This window comes from Cervus elaphus, chromosome 23 (genome assembly GCF_910594005.1).
Source record: "Cervus elaphus chromosome 23, mCerEla1.1, whole genome shotgun sequence".
In the NCBI taxonomy this organism is placed as follows: domain Eukaryota; kingdom Metazoa; phylum Chordata; class Mammalia; order Artiodactyla; family Cervidae; genus Cervus; species Cervus elaphus.
In genome coordinates this window covers 58,530,710-58,544,737 of record NC_057837.1, presented here as the reverse complement: position 1 = coordinate 58,544,737, position 14,028 = coordinate 58,530,710, and the positions used below count along the sequence as shown (strand labels likewise).

General features: G+C 51.3%; 1 protein-coding gene across 1 annotated transcript in view; it reads right to left on the bottom strand.

Moving 5' to 3' along the window:
• The window catches only part of BMP7 (bone morphogenetic protein 7), an 85,564-nt gene extending 73,452 nt beyond the window's left edge, over nucleotides 1–12,112 (bottom strand). Inside the window, exon 1 of the mRNA XM_043884643.1 lies at nucleotides 11,201–12,112. Within this exon, the coding sequence (XP_043740578.1) occupies nucleotides 11,201–11,618 (418 nt within the window). The 5' untranslated portion in view covers nucleotides 11,619–12,112. The remainder of the gene's footprint in view (nucleotides 1–11,200) is intronic.
• Nucleotides 12,113–14,028: the final 1,916 nt, after the last annotated feature.

The window sequence follows — 14,028 nt, the reverse complement described above, 5'->3', positions numbered from 1 at the left end:
CAAACCCAAGAATTTAACATGGATGGATTACTATTAACTAGACTCCCAATTTTTTTCAGATTGCATCAGTTTTTCCCTTATTGTCCTTGTTCTGTTCCAAGATCCAATCCAGAATACCACACTGCACTTCCTGATGGTTTCTTATTATTAAAACACTTTTTTAAAAAAAGTTGCTTCTAAAAATTATTTATTTACTTATTTCTGGCCACATTGGGTCTTTGTGGCTGGGCACAGTCTTTCTCTAGTTGTGGAGAGCAGGGGCTACTCTCTAGCTGAGGTGTATGGACTTCTCATAGTGTCAGCTTCTCCTGTTGCAGAGCACAGGCGCTACAGTGTGAAGGCAGAGTTGTGGCTTGTGGGCCCAATAGTTGTGGCACGCGGGCCCTAGAGCACTGGCTCAGCAGTTGTGGGGCACAGGCTTAATTGCCCCGCAGCATGTAGAATCTTCCCAGACCAGGGATTGAACCTGTGTCCCCTGTCCCCTGCATTGGCTACCACTGGACACCAGGGAAATCCAATATTACTTTTCTTTTTTTGGTAGGGGGAGTCCAGTCTTATTACTAACATAAAGGAAACAACCAAAACAGTTGAAGTTTATTTAAAATTTCTCCCCAATCCCATCCCTTTCCTGTCTCCCTAAAGGCGGCTGGTGTGAGTTCTGTGGCTGTGTTTCCATGTTACCATATATGCATTTGCCCAACAACTATAGACAGTATTATCCAGTGATCTTGTGTGTGTCCATTGTGACACCATGAGGAATGCTTACACCCTAAACATCCTCCTATACAACTGGCCTTCTCTCTCTTGACACTCTGTTTTGAGTCTAAGTTGATACATAAAATAAGGAGTTCTTGCATTTCCCTTCTGTTTCATTACACATGTATAAATAAATTTATCACAAATTTATTTCTCCAATCTGCCGCTCATGGACATTTAGACTGATGGTGATTTGATGCTATTACAATCAGTATGCAATATTTATTTCCATACATGTGGTAAAAACTACCTCCTCCTTTCCATACAGTGTCTTGAGGTATTGCTATTAAAATATCGGTCCCTAGCTGCCTCTGGAATTTTCTCATCAATGGGGGGTGGGGTACACATAGGAACCCCGGTACATAGGCACTCAGGGCCCTTGACCCTGTCAATAATTCTTAATGCACAGAGATGGAACAGAGGGGAGTTTCCACAGCAGGGTGGAGAATGAAGGGGAAGGTGTGAGTTGCTTATCTTTATCTTCCTCTTCAGAGCACAGAACCACAAAGTCAAGGTCAAGGGCTGGGAGGCTGTTCTGGTGGTCTCATCACCACTGCCTTTGTGCTCCATCTCCGCCCTTCACACACCTCCACTGGGCCCCCGGAGGAAAGCGTGAATGGGTTTACATTCAGCAAGAGCTGGATTCAAAGGCCAACCTCACCACTTATGAGCTCTGTAAATTCGGGGCCCTTTAGCCTCTTCCTCCTTAAAATGGGATTGATACGACTTGCTATGCAGAACCAGAGAGAGTGGAACCTGATAAGGGAGGCTGTTATAAATCCATTAGCGCTACAGAAAGATCTCAACCCTCCCATGTTATCACTATGATTTATTTCAGCGATGCATTTAGATAATGAAGGAGTCTCTGAAATTTAGTTTCTAGATTCAGCTTTGCAAGACCCTGTCTGGAGACCCTGCCTGGACAAGGAGGTGCCTCTGAAGGAAAAGCCGGACTTCATGACAAGGCAGTCACCTGCACAGCCCGGACAAATACCAGCCAGGAGGGCAAGAACCTCTTGAGCCAAGACGAGAGTCAGGCTCCTTGATTCTCTGGCTAGTGAACCCAAGGGCAGCTGAAGCGTGCTTTTGCTGAAAGACAGGTCCTAAAGAGGCGAGTCATTTTACAAGAGAAGGGAGAGAAGTGGTTATTCTTGTCCAACCACGTGAATACTTCAGTGATCAGGACGCTTCCAGAAACACTGTTCTCCAAAACGGGGTGCAAGGATTTAGGGTAGGTAAGAGGGATCCAGTGGGACACGGGGCGGGAAATAGCATAATCTCAACTAAGTTTCAAGAACTGAGAGATGTCAGGGAAGATGTGGATTCAAAAAATCTCTGCATAACTGGTGGATGAGATTGAAAAATACAGACCTTGTTTCAGTAAGGCAGCCAACATTTTACCTGCTCCGGTCCCATAATTTCATCTGGTGAGAGCACCTTCGCTTACAACAGTGTGCTCATCATGAGTGCCATTTCCCAGTTCTCTCTTTCCAAGCTTGGGGTGGGACTGTCATCTCCTGCCACTTTGGGTCAGGTCTGGCCATGTGACAGGCTCTGACCAATGAAATGTAGGCAGAAGCATCCATGTTGCTTCCATCTGGAATGATGAAAAGCCCATGGACAAGCCATGCTGTCTTTCCCTTTGGTACTGTAACTGGTGACATTCAAGAGGGTGGCATTCAAGAGGGTGGCAGCTCTATCAGCCTGGAGTCCTGAGAATCCTCCCTCCCAGCTGATGTGCAGAGCACCCTGCCAACCCACAACACACCCATAACAAGAGAACCAACAAGGCTCTGTGGTTTCAAGCTACCAAGATTCGTGGGGTTCTTTGTGAACTCTTGATGCCGACTAGACAAAGGATCAAAATAATCAAAATTTAGGACCAGACCTTTAGCTCGCTGCCTCCAAACTGCTGAACTGCGAGTTTTGAAAGACCAAACTCCATCACGTTGAAAATTTTAGTTGGTAGCAAAAATTACATTTGTCTTGCTAATGAATTAAACTTGCAATCTTTGCACTAATTACTAATGATGCATTAGTTAAAATGTGTATTAGTGAACATCAGAATTTTGTATTTCTTTATCTTTAGTGCCTCCTACTTAGATTTCTCTTTTAGTCTTTGTTTTATAAAGTACAAACCACCCTAAAACAGGAGTAATTATATGATCTATTTCTACTTTGGGTGTGTACTCAAAGATCTGTTAGTAGGGATTCAGTATTAAAAAACACTCAGGGGTCTTTCCTGGTGGTCCAGTGACTAAGACTCTGTACTTGCATTGCAGGGGGCCTGGGTTTGATCCCTAGTCAGGGAATTAGATCACACATGCTGCACTAAGACCCAGCGCAGCCAAATAAATAAATATTAAAACACACACACACACTCAGAAGACACTGCCTTAGAACAGCTCTACATCTTTCATGCACACAAACTGCCGATGTCTGAACACTTTCTGCGCCATGAGAATTCTGCAGGGCAAGGCAAGAGCAGGCTAGGAAGAATGCCTGAGAAAACAGTCAAGAGGAGAGTCCTTTATCGAAGGCCAGAACACAAGTCATCGAAACCACAGATAACCTGCCTGCCTTTGAGTGTGTGGTTAAACTACTGGGCAGACAAGCACAGGGACCATTCTAGGTGGACGGCCATGCCAAGTGCTTGGGTTCTTTTTTTTCCCAAACTACGTGAAAGCAGGAGAGAGGCTGGCATTACAAGATGGTACAGGCCTAACTTCAATGTTTAAAAACATGCAAGTCCGCAATTTTGGAAACACTGCAAGTTTTTATTCACAGCCAAATTTAATTAAGCCAGACAACAGAAGATTGAAACTTGAAAGCTACTCTGGGGAGATAAAGAAGTGAAAGAATAACACGTGACCTCAAAGATGTGGGAAACCTTAATACTCGCTAAGTCAAGAGTTTTCAAATGGTGTGGAAAGAGCTGAAGAGAATTTATGGGAAAACTTGGGTGAGGAAGCCCACCCTTCATCTCAGGCCCTGGAGACCTCTTCTGTCCACTGATCTCCAGAGGCTTCCAAACACACTGAATCCACTTGGGGATTTGTTATCCCAACCCTAGGTGGGGGAATGGGGTGGGGGCAGCTTTGCACCTGCTCCCATAAAAAGTAGGGAAGTTGCACCGGTCTGTTAATGAATGCTTTCGGCTTGTCACTCCCTCGAAGGAAAAGACAATTTGTACTTTGACCGCTTTCCAGGAAGGGATGGGAAGAAATATGACAGTAATGTGAGTTTTTGAAATAAAAAAGTTTTTATTTTGGAATAATTTTCGATTTACAGCAATGTTGTGAGGACAGTACAGACAGTTCCTGTGCAGCCCTCAATCAAGTTTCAGGTGCCCTAGGAGGAAAATTTTTAAATAGCTATCAATGCTAAAATCTAGAGCAAGTCAGCATTAGGCTCTGTGTGTGTGCTCAGTCAGTCGTGTCTGGCTCTTTGTGACCTCATAGACTGTAGCCCGCCAGGTTCCTCTGTCCATGGGATTTCATAGGCAAGAATACTGGAGTGAGTTGTCATTTCCTTCTCCAGGGGATCTTTCCAATCCAGGGATCAAACCAGGGTCTCTTGCACTGGCAGGAGCCATCTGGGAAGCCCCAGCATTAGACTCTACCTATCCTCAGATAAGTTTGGTGTGCTCCAATTTCACTGATCTCTAAAGAAGAAAATGAATGTGTGAGGGGTATATAGATACACAAAGATGTACATCTTTAGGGCCATTTTCCTCATATCTCTAAAACAACATGGGTGGCTTAATCTTGGTATTTTAAGATCAAGTACTTAAAAACTGAAATTTGGACTATTATACCAACGTGGATGTTGAGCTGGCCACCAAAACAGAAACAAGGTTCACCATTTATTGTGCACCTACTGTGTACCAGACTCTACCCACACGAGATTTGATTTTGTCTTTATGAGGGTCTGTGGAGGAGATGCCTATCCAGCTTTCTAAAATGAAGAAACAAACTCAGAGACATTAAGTAACTCGCTCAAGGTCACACAGCTAAAATGCAACCATAGTGGAAACAGACACAGGGGTTTAAGCTGTGTCTAAAGAGAATCAGTGTGGATGTCGTGCTGTTCTCTCTCGCCAAGTCACACCCTCTGCTGTCACCGGGAACTTCCGCTACACGGCAGTGAAGCCCCCCAACCCCCCACTCCATATATCACCCAGAATTAGCTGCAAAGTGTCAGGAAACTTGGCCAGGCAGCCCCAAGCATCAGTGAGGGCTGGAAGCCTTCACCGTGAAGCCCTTTATAGAAAGCCGCAGTTGGCAGCCCCTGCTCCTGCATGGGAACAAATTAACATTGGCATTCCAAACACAGGAAAGGAAGGAAATTGGAAACACAGTTTATACTTGGCCAGCTCTTTGAAATACTGTACCATGCTACCGACATCAATTAATGAAAAGCAGGGTTGTGCTGAGAGGCTCTGGTTTGCAAATGCATTAACACACGTTAAACATGTTTGTACAGGAACCAGATTATAAGCACCCTGGCTCCAAAACAATAAAGCAATTACCCTAAAACTGGTGCTCTCAGAGTTGTCATTAATTCAATCCACTCCACTCGGATCAGCTAAGGCTTTTCTCGGCTCCCAGCAATGCCTCCCGACACAAATGTTGAAAGGACAGCATCGCACATGCTACTCTGAGTTCCACATAAGTAAGTGTCAAGCTTCATGCACTGCTAATATCCCCCCAAATCATAAACACTCCACTTTGGAGATGGGGGGGAACACACAGAGGCAGCCCTGGTATTCATCTACATTGCCATTTCACGTCGGGTTTGGGCAACTTTTCCCCACAGAAGGTTAACTGGGAAGTATCTGTTCCACATTAAGAAATATCGAGTCACATTTTTTGTCAAATAATATTTGTCAAATGCCATTTGCTGCAAAACCCAGAATTCAACTGCAGCTGAACACACAACTAATACCGAACGGTTCACATAATAGCTGTGGTTGTACATGGGATCATTTGCAGCGAAAGCACCCCCCTTCCTCTATAAACTGTTTCAGGAATTGGAAAGAAAAGCCTCTGAAGCTCTGGAATAAATAAAGTACTGTGCCTTGAGCTGCCCGGTACAAAGGACCCAGCAGGCTGGGAGAACAGACTCAAAACAACCAGGAAGGCAGTGGCCGCTCCGCTTCACAGTTCTGTAAGTATGTTTAAGAGAAAAGATTTTAGATGACGGGGGCAGGGGTGAATCGCGGCATGTATGGCTTGCGGAGTCAGCCTTGGCTAGTTTCTTGAAAGACTCGCACCTTCACACACTGCGCTTGCGGGTCCAGGCACCTGCGAGCACATCCTGGAGCCAGGCAGCAAACATCCCTGATGTGGCCGGTCCCACACCCAGGTGACATCGCCGCTCGCCTCCACGCTGATCTGGTATCCTTCACATCGTCGGAGCAATTTGGGTGTGCAAAGCTAAATGCATTCTCCTTTGCACCACAAATTAACAGTTTCTATGTAAATATTGGTATTTCCTCACCCCAGGAAGGCGAGAGGAGGCAAAATGACACCGGCGCATTTGATTGAAACTAATTAAAAGCAGAGGGTCAAGCAATTCAATATATTGATTTTACCAGTGGGACTTAAATCTTCTATAATAAGTGTACACAGCTGCAGTGTTCTCCCACCGCCATGTTTTAAAGGCTAATCCTCACATTCCTTCTGACAATAACATGACAGGTCCCACACATCCCTGCCTGTGCCCTAACCCCAGTGACACTGCCAGAGCAAATTAAAGCGAAGCACTCCAGCATCCCCCACCACAAACCAGCCATGCCGACAGCCCCCAGCAAGGTCTGAAGAGGTGGTCACCAAAAATGAACGGGGTCAGCCACCTGGTCCAAAGGGCTCTCCATTCAAAATCTCCAGCTGGTTAAAATGGACGGGCAGGCTGGGGAAGGGTGGAGACGGGGAGAGTGTTAGGACACTCTGATTCTCGCAATGGGCCAAATATGACCTTACCCAATGGAGGGGGGGATGATATTAAAGCGATAGGGGTGATCAATCAACTTAGAGGAGGCTCTCCCTGGAATGAAGTCATCACTCTCTCTGAGTTCAGCGGACATGTGATATTCGCTCACATCGCAGGCACGCCGGTGGTCAAGGGATCGCAGACCAGCTGTGTTTATCTCGGCAGAGGCTTGACAGGCAGCGACGCGATGGAAGGCCCCGACCCAGAGCTCACAGGAGCTGCATCTCAGAAGCTGTTTCCTCTCTCTGTGCACGCAGAGAACCCCCGTCTGCTTCTCCAGGTCTCCTCTCTCACCCCCTCCAAGGGCCACCCCGCAACCGAGTGACAACTCTGGAATCAACCACTCTGGAATCAAAACCACAAACAGCCACGCGAGCTGGCATCCAGGGCTTGGCCTTAACCTGCTCTGATTCCAGAAGGGAACTACAAAGACGATCCAAAAAGTTCAAATCTGGGTCACATATATCCTTGGGAGGAGGGTGGGGGAGAAGATCTTTGATTTATATAAGCAGGAAAATGAGGTTTAAAAGAAGTGATGTTGAAAGGGTTACTGAAAACACAGCTGTTGGTGCGCTCCTATAGCGAAGGCGCTGTGCAGAAAAGAGAGAAAGAAAGAGAGAAGGAGGGAAGGCTGGGTGACATCTATATTAACCTCTGGCTGCTCACCAGTGAGGGCCGGCGCTTGAGCGCTGGAATGCGGGACAGCCCTTTCCAAATTTTAACACAAGCCAGGTTACAGCTGCGAGTGCCTGCAGCCCGTGCTCCCTCGGCAAGCACTCCCTGAAGGAAATTTTTAAACTGTAACTGAATCTTTTTCTAATACTCTACAGTGGTAGGGCCTGTTCTGAAGGGGCAAAAGGAGAGATCTTAATGCCAAACACTTGTCAACAAAAAAGATCGCCAGATGGTATAAAATAAAAGTAAAACGGAACGGCCTTCTCCCTGTGCCTCAGCTACATTAACAAAAGCCACTTCTAGACCCTGAGCCCAATAAGGACAGGTTTCCAACTTCCTTTTTTTTTTTTTTCAACCTTAACTTCGAAGATGAAACAAATTTGTTTCCTTCATAACCTGGACCAGAGACAGACGTGTACCGCACACCCCCAGTGCCAGGGGTTTCTTTAGAAGATTCCAGAAAGAGCTGCTGAATTTCTCCAAAGAAAGAGGGTGGGGGGGCAGCTATAGCCGGATTCAGTTTGCAGAACTCACATTGCCTGGGGACAATTTAAGAGAGGGTAGCCTGTTTTGAATTCCAAAATTAAGTCTACACAGAGGAGTTGGGGGCTTGTTAATCCAAACCAGTTTACAAATCTCGCCATTGAACTTAAGAGGCCCAGGCTGGGAAGATGCGAGTCTCCGTCTGGCAGCTCAGCTAGCGTTACACGGGCTTTATTGTACAGGCTGGTCTTTGTCACAAGGTGCGGTCTGAGGTCCTCATTCTCAGCACCTGGTTTTGTCATAAATCCTCCTCTAGTTCCCTCTCTAGTTTAGATCCCACTCCAGCCTGGCAAAAAGCTTGAATTCTGAGGAGAATGACTTGCAGGAACAAAAACCAGTCTGGCTGCAGACGGAGGGAAGAAGAAATGTACCAGGTCTGCAAAAGCCTTCAGAATTCAGGCTGAAGTCCCCCAAGCACTGCAGGACAGCAGGGGTATGCGGTAAGGGAGAAGAGGGTGGTGGAAGGAGGAGGGGGCTTTGGCGCAAGGATCAGGTGGTGGAGAAGGTCAGTCTGCCTTCAAGGTCTCTGTCGACAATCCCCAATGGACCCCTTGGATCCCCTGCATGATAACAAGAGGTAGCTGCATATGAACAAATGACATTTTCTCACTTTTAGGTAAAGTGTGAGATTAAACACACTCCTTTAGAAAACTTTGTATGTTACAGGTCAATATGAACTTCAATCCAAGGAAAAACCGTGTGTTTTCTCTCAGCTTCCAAGCAGGTCTCTTACATGCCTCCCGCCAACCCCACTGCTACCCCAGCCCCTCCTGAGCAAAATCTCAGAACCCCCACAGAACAGAAGGAATCGGAGGTTTGTTCCCATGCTGCTACGGAGCAGAAATTAAAGGGCAACCATAGAAACATCTACAGGAAGCGTCTTGCCCAACTGCGGTCCAGGTCTTCATCCAACTAATTACCTCGAGTTTTAGGGGCCGAGAAAGAAAGAAAACAAGGTCAGGGCACTCTGTTAAAAGCCACTCTGCCATCTAATTTGGAGTGATGTTCCAGAAAGCAAGACCTGAGAAAGTCAGGACTGTCCCACAAAGCCCAAAGCCAGCCCGACTGATTAAGAGGCTCAGACAAGCCAGTCTTTGTCCTTTCAAGATGAAAGAAATGTGGCTAACGGGTTGAAAGGTGCGTGTACAGCCAGAGAAGGAAAACCACCCAGCTGTGGCCTTCCCAAACAAGTTCCAGCTTGCTCCCCACCGCCATGGGGGAACAAACAGCCCTGCCCCAAGTTTCCCAGAGGTGCCCAGTTGGCAACCCGGTCCTTTTCTGGCATGGGGGGAGCCCGGGTCTGGCCAGGCTGCTGATCCGTAAGTAGTAGGGTCCTTTCTAAAGCACTGGGTTTGCAGAGCCCTCCACAGAAGCCCGGGCTTACAAATACCTTTCGAATGACCTCAGCCAGGCTCTGAAGGCCACCATCGGGACCTGCTGCCTTCACCAAGAGTCGCCGGTACCCAACAGAACAGAAAAGATACCATAAATCCCCAGCCAGAGAAAGGACCCTGGTTAACCCCTGGCTTCAGGATGGCTACAGAGCTCTGCTTTAACTGATGTATTTATATGTACATATTTGGGATTTTTCTTTAGTTTCTGGTATAGGTCACAAATACACATTGAGGGGGGCAAAAAAATCACACAGACAGAAGTACAGACAATGAAAAAATCTGGCCTTAACTCCCAATCCCTAAGGCCCCAACCCAGTTCTGCCCTGCCGCAACCGCCCCCCCCCCCCCCACGGCAGCCCCCCAGCCCGCCCCCCAGTGAAATCTATTTCCAGTTCAGGGTGTCTTTCCCAGTGGGAAAGGATGATATACTGCAGGTATGTAACCTCACTGATCTGCACCTTGCTTTTTTCCACCTCATACATCTTGGAGATTGTTCTAAATCAGGACATATGGGGTTGCCTCATTCTAACAAGCTGCCTAGTATAATTTAAACTTTCTTGAAGTCATTTTGGCATCTAAACCTCCCACCCCTTGCTCTCGTTGAAACTCGTTTCACTATTTGATTTGGGGCTATTATTAAGGACAGACAATGGCGTCCCGGGAACTCCAGGGACCTTATCTAGTGCGAGAAGCGCTAAGGTTGATCCGCGCTTCCCGCCGCCCTCCATCCATGCCCCGGGTGCCCCGCGAGGGGCTTTAGGACCATTATTTCCCTGTTGACACAGCGCCGGTGGGCGTGAGTTTGCTGTCTTGACTTCGTACGTATTTTCGCAGCAAGTTACACATGTAGAATGAAAGCGGCTCAGGAAACAGCGCTATCGGGGCGTGTTATCTCAGAAACCAAATATTTGATCATCAGCCCTACACCGCGCAGTCGGGGGTTAGTTTGAGCAAGCCTGGTGACTGTGCGTGCACAGATGGAAGGGGAGCACCGCGCCCCCCTCCCCACCCCCGCAGCGCCAGCCTCGGATCCCCGGGGCCGTCGGGGCTCTGGTCAGAAGCCGGGTCCCCTAGCCTATCCCGGCGGCGTCTGCTGGGAGATCCCTCGCCACCCATTAGCCGAAAGCCATGGTTTGCGCGCCACACGTGATAAACGCTGAAAATGGATTCTGCCGGTCCGGGACCTATCATTAAATATTTAAAATGGAAAGGTCGCAATGGCCATGTTTCTTCCCCCAGCTCCAGCTAGGAGAGCTGAGAGCGAGGGGGGAGCCCAGCAGTCAGGAAAGGGGCCCCCGAGGCGCCCGGGGCGCGCTGCACGCTATGGCGGGCGCACCGGGAGGAGACAGGTAGGGCTAGCCAGGGCCGGGATGGGAGGCAACGCCCGCGATGCCAGGGCCGGGCAGAGCAGAGAGGGGCTCAGAAAGGGCGGGAAGGCAGCTTCGCGGAGCAGGGCCCTTTAAATCCAGGTAGCGCGGGCCGAGCCGGCTGGGCACGGCTCACATGACCGAGCCCCGCGCTTTGAACTGAGCCGCGGCCCGCCCGGCGCCTCCTGCCCCAGAGGTGCGGCCACCGATTTAACCCAGAGAGGGCTTCAGACCGGTCCTTACTCCCCCCAAACTCCCACAGGCCAGATGAGCACGGCTCGCCCTACCTGCGGCGCGCGCGGCTAGGGGTTCACTAAGGCAGGGGGGTGGGAGACCCTTGGCCAAGCGCTGCAGTTTCGCTAACGACCAAGAGTGGAGAGATGGGCGGGCTGGATTAAGAAGCGGCCCCCTCCCTGTCCCAAAGCGACTCCTGACCCAGACGCGCACCCCCTCCCTCCCGCCTCCACTCACCGAGGTTGACGAAGCTCATGACCATGTCGGCGTCGGTGAGGAAGTGGCTATCTTGCAGGCTGGCCAGAGGGGGGCCCTGGGTACTGAAGACGGCCTTGTAGGGGTAGGAGAAGCCCTGGCCGTCGGGCCCGCCGCCCTCCTCCACCGCCATGGCATTGTACAGGTCCAGCATGAACATGGGCGCCGAGTTGTGCTTGCCCTGGAGGTGGGGGCGCGGGCGATGGGGCAAGCCCAAGATGGAGAGGATCTCGCGCTGCATCTCTCGGCGCTCCTGACTGCGGAGGCGCCGGTGGATAAAGCTCGAGTGCACCTCGTTGTCCAGGCTGAAGTCGGCCAGGGCGGAGCGCAGAAGGAACAGCGGCGCCCAGAGCGCCACGAAGCTGTGCGGCGCCGCGGCGCGCAGCGAGCGCATGTGCATCGCGCCGGCTCTACGCGCGACCCGGGCTCCGGGCACCCGGCACCGGGGCCCCGCGCCGCCCCAGGTGGCAGACGGGGGCAGGCGGCCGTCCACGCCGCTCGGTCACTTGCTGCAGATGGGTCCCGCTGCGCCCGCGCCGGACATGGCCCCTCCCCGACCCGCTGCGCTCTGCCTGGACCCCCGCCCCCGGCTCGGCGCTGGCCCCGGGGCCCCTCGCCCCGCACTCGCCCGGGCGCACCGCGGGGCTGGAAAGCCGGCTCAAGCGAGCAAGAGAGCGAGCGAGGAGGCGGGCGCGGGTGGGAGGAGCAGCCAGCAAACCCAGGAGCCGGGAGAGCGAGTGCCGGGGAGGCGGCGAGGCGGCTGGCGAGCGGGCGCTCCTTCCTCTGCCTCCTCTCGCTCTTGAGCGGCAGGGACCCACCCTCTTCCGAACTCCGGCGCTCAGAGCGGGGGCCTCAGGTCGCTCGCCCAGCCCCGCGCGCCCTTGATCGCACGAGAGGCCGCCTCAGGAGCCTTAGAGTGGTACGCGCTGGGGCCTGGGAGGAGGAGGAGGAGGGGGAGGAGGACGGGCTTCCAAGGGCCCCTCCCGCGCCCGCGGCCTCCCACCTGCCCTCGGCCCCGCCCTCCCCCCAGCGGCGCCCAATGGGTTCATTCATTCCTTCTAGTGCGCTCTACAAATATTTACTGAGTGCGCGCTGGGTGCCCAGCGCCCGGCCGGACGCCGCGGGGATGCGGAGAGAGGAATCCGAGCTGGCCCTGCCTTCTCCGGACTCGCGGTCCGGGCAGGGTAGGAGGCCTGAGCGGGACCCGTGGGATTCGCGCTGCGGTGGAACAAGCTAGAGGAGAGCGGAGGAAGCTCGGGGATGAGGAAGACTTCCTGGAGGAGGTGGCACCTGAGCCCTTCTCCCCTCTTGCCCCTTCCATTTACTCCAGACACGCTGATCCTTCCCTGAACTTGTTGCCAGTTTGCCTTTGTACTTGCCAGTCTTTCTGCCTGAACCCTCTTCCTTACTTGTCTCTGTCCCCACCCCAGCTATCCGGCCAGCCCTCCACCTCCAGGTGCCACTCAGGTGCCACTTCCTCCCAGACCGGCGCAGATAAGGTTCCTTCCCCTCCTGATCCCCACACACCTGTTTTCTTTAACTCCTCCTCCCTCCCCTGTGTGGAATGACTGTTTGAGTTATTTGTCCTGTTTTTATCGTCCTGTCTCCCCACTAGCCAGGGAGCTCCCCGGGGGCCCAGGCCCGTGCTCTCTCAGATGCCCTTGAACCCAGGGCCTGGAAGCCACTGTTGCTACACAGTCATGATTGTTGAGTGATTGAAATTTTGTGGGCTAGAGAATTCCTCCCCACTTCTGAGACTAGCTGGCCTGGCCCGCTGGCCTTGCATGCAGTTCACCTCTGAGCCATAAACCTTGTCACACACTCCTGGCCTTCTTTCTTCCTTCCCCTCATTCATTCATCCCACAGATGACACTCAGTTGCCCACTTGGGGCCCAGCTCACACTGAGCGTGGCTCACTGGCACCCCACACGACTCAGAACTGTGGTGGGACCTTGAGTGAACTGCTGCTCTTTGGAGCCTCAGTTTCTTCACCTGTAAAACCAGGAGCAAAATCACTCTTGACCCAGAATGGCAGCACCATGGGTCAAGTTCAATCTCACCTCCGTCCTTTCCTGCCCCAAGGAGTGTGTCAGTCGCTGAGTCGTGTCGGAATCTTTGTGACCCCATGGATTGTAGCCCACCAGGCTTCTCTGTCCATGGGATTCTCCAGGCAAGAATACTGGAGTGGGTAGCCATTCCCTTCTCCAGGGGATCTTCCCAATCCAGGGATCGAACCTGGGTCTCCCGCATTGCAGTCAGGTTCTTTACCGTCTGAGTGACCAGGGCAAACCCACAAATCAGTGGTTCCCAGATGATGGGCTAGGTGAAGGGTGACCATAAGGAGTCTGGGATGAAAGGTAAAGGGCTGAGTCTGGGGACAATGGTTTCCTTTGAGAGGAGGGGTCTGGCTAAGCCTCACTTTGGGGAGGCAGAAAGCTATAGGGCTGATCAAAAGGAACCTGATCTTCTGAGTTTTCTGAAGGAGAGGTGGTTCTGCCATGCAGCCCTCTTTGGGGGCTTTTGGACAAGATGGCAGCGTGAGGGCCCACATGGGTGGAGGTAGGCAAGGCAGAGGCCAAGTAAGGAGAAGAGAAACACAAGATTGCAGGTCCTAGCCATTCAAGTGGCATCCTGGCCTTGTTACACAGGCCCCAGGCTGCGAGATGGAATAGGTCCCGGGCCCCCTGGCCCAGGGCTGTGCCTCTGCCCACCTGTCAGTAAGGTGCTGTGAAAACCCCCTCCACCTGCATTCGTCCATCAACTTGTTTTTTCCAACAAAGTTTTGTTGAGTACTTCCTGAGGGTCAGGCA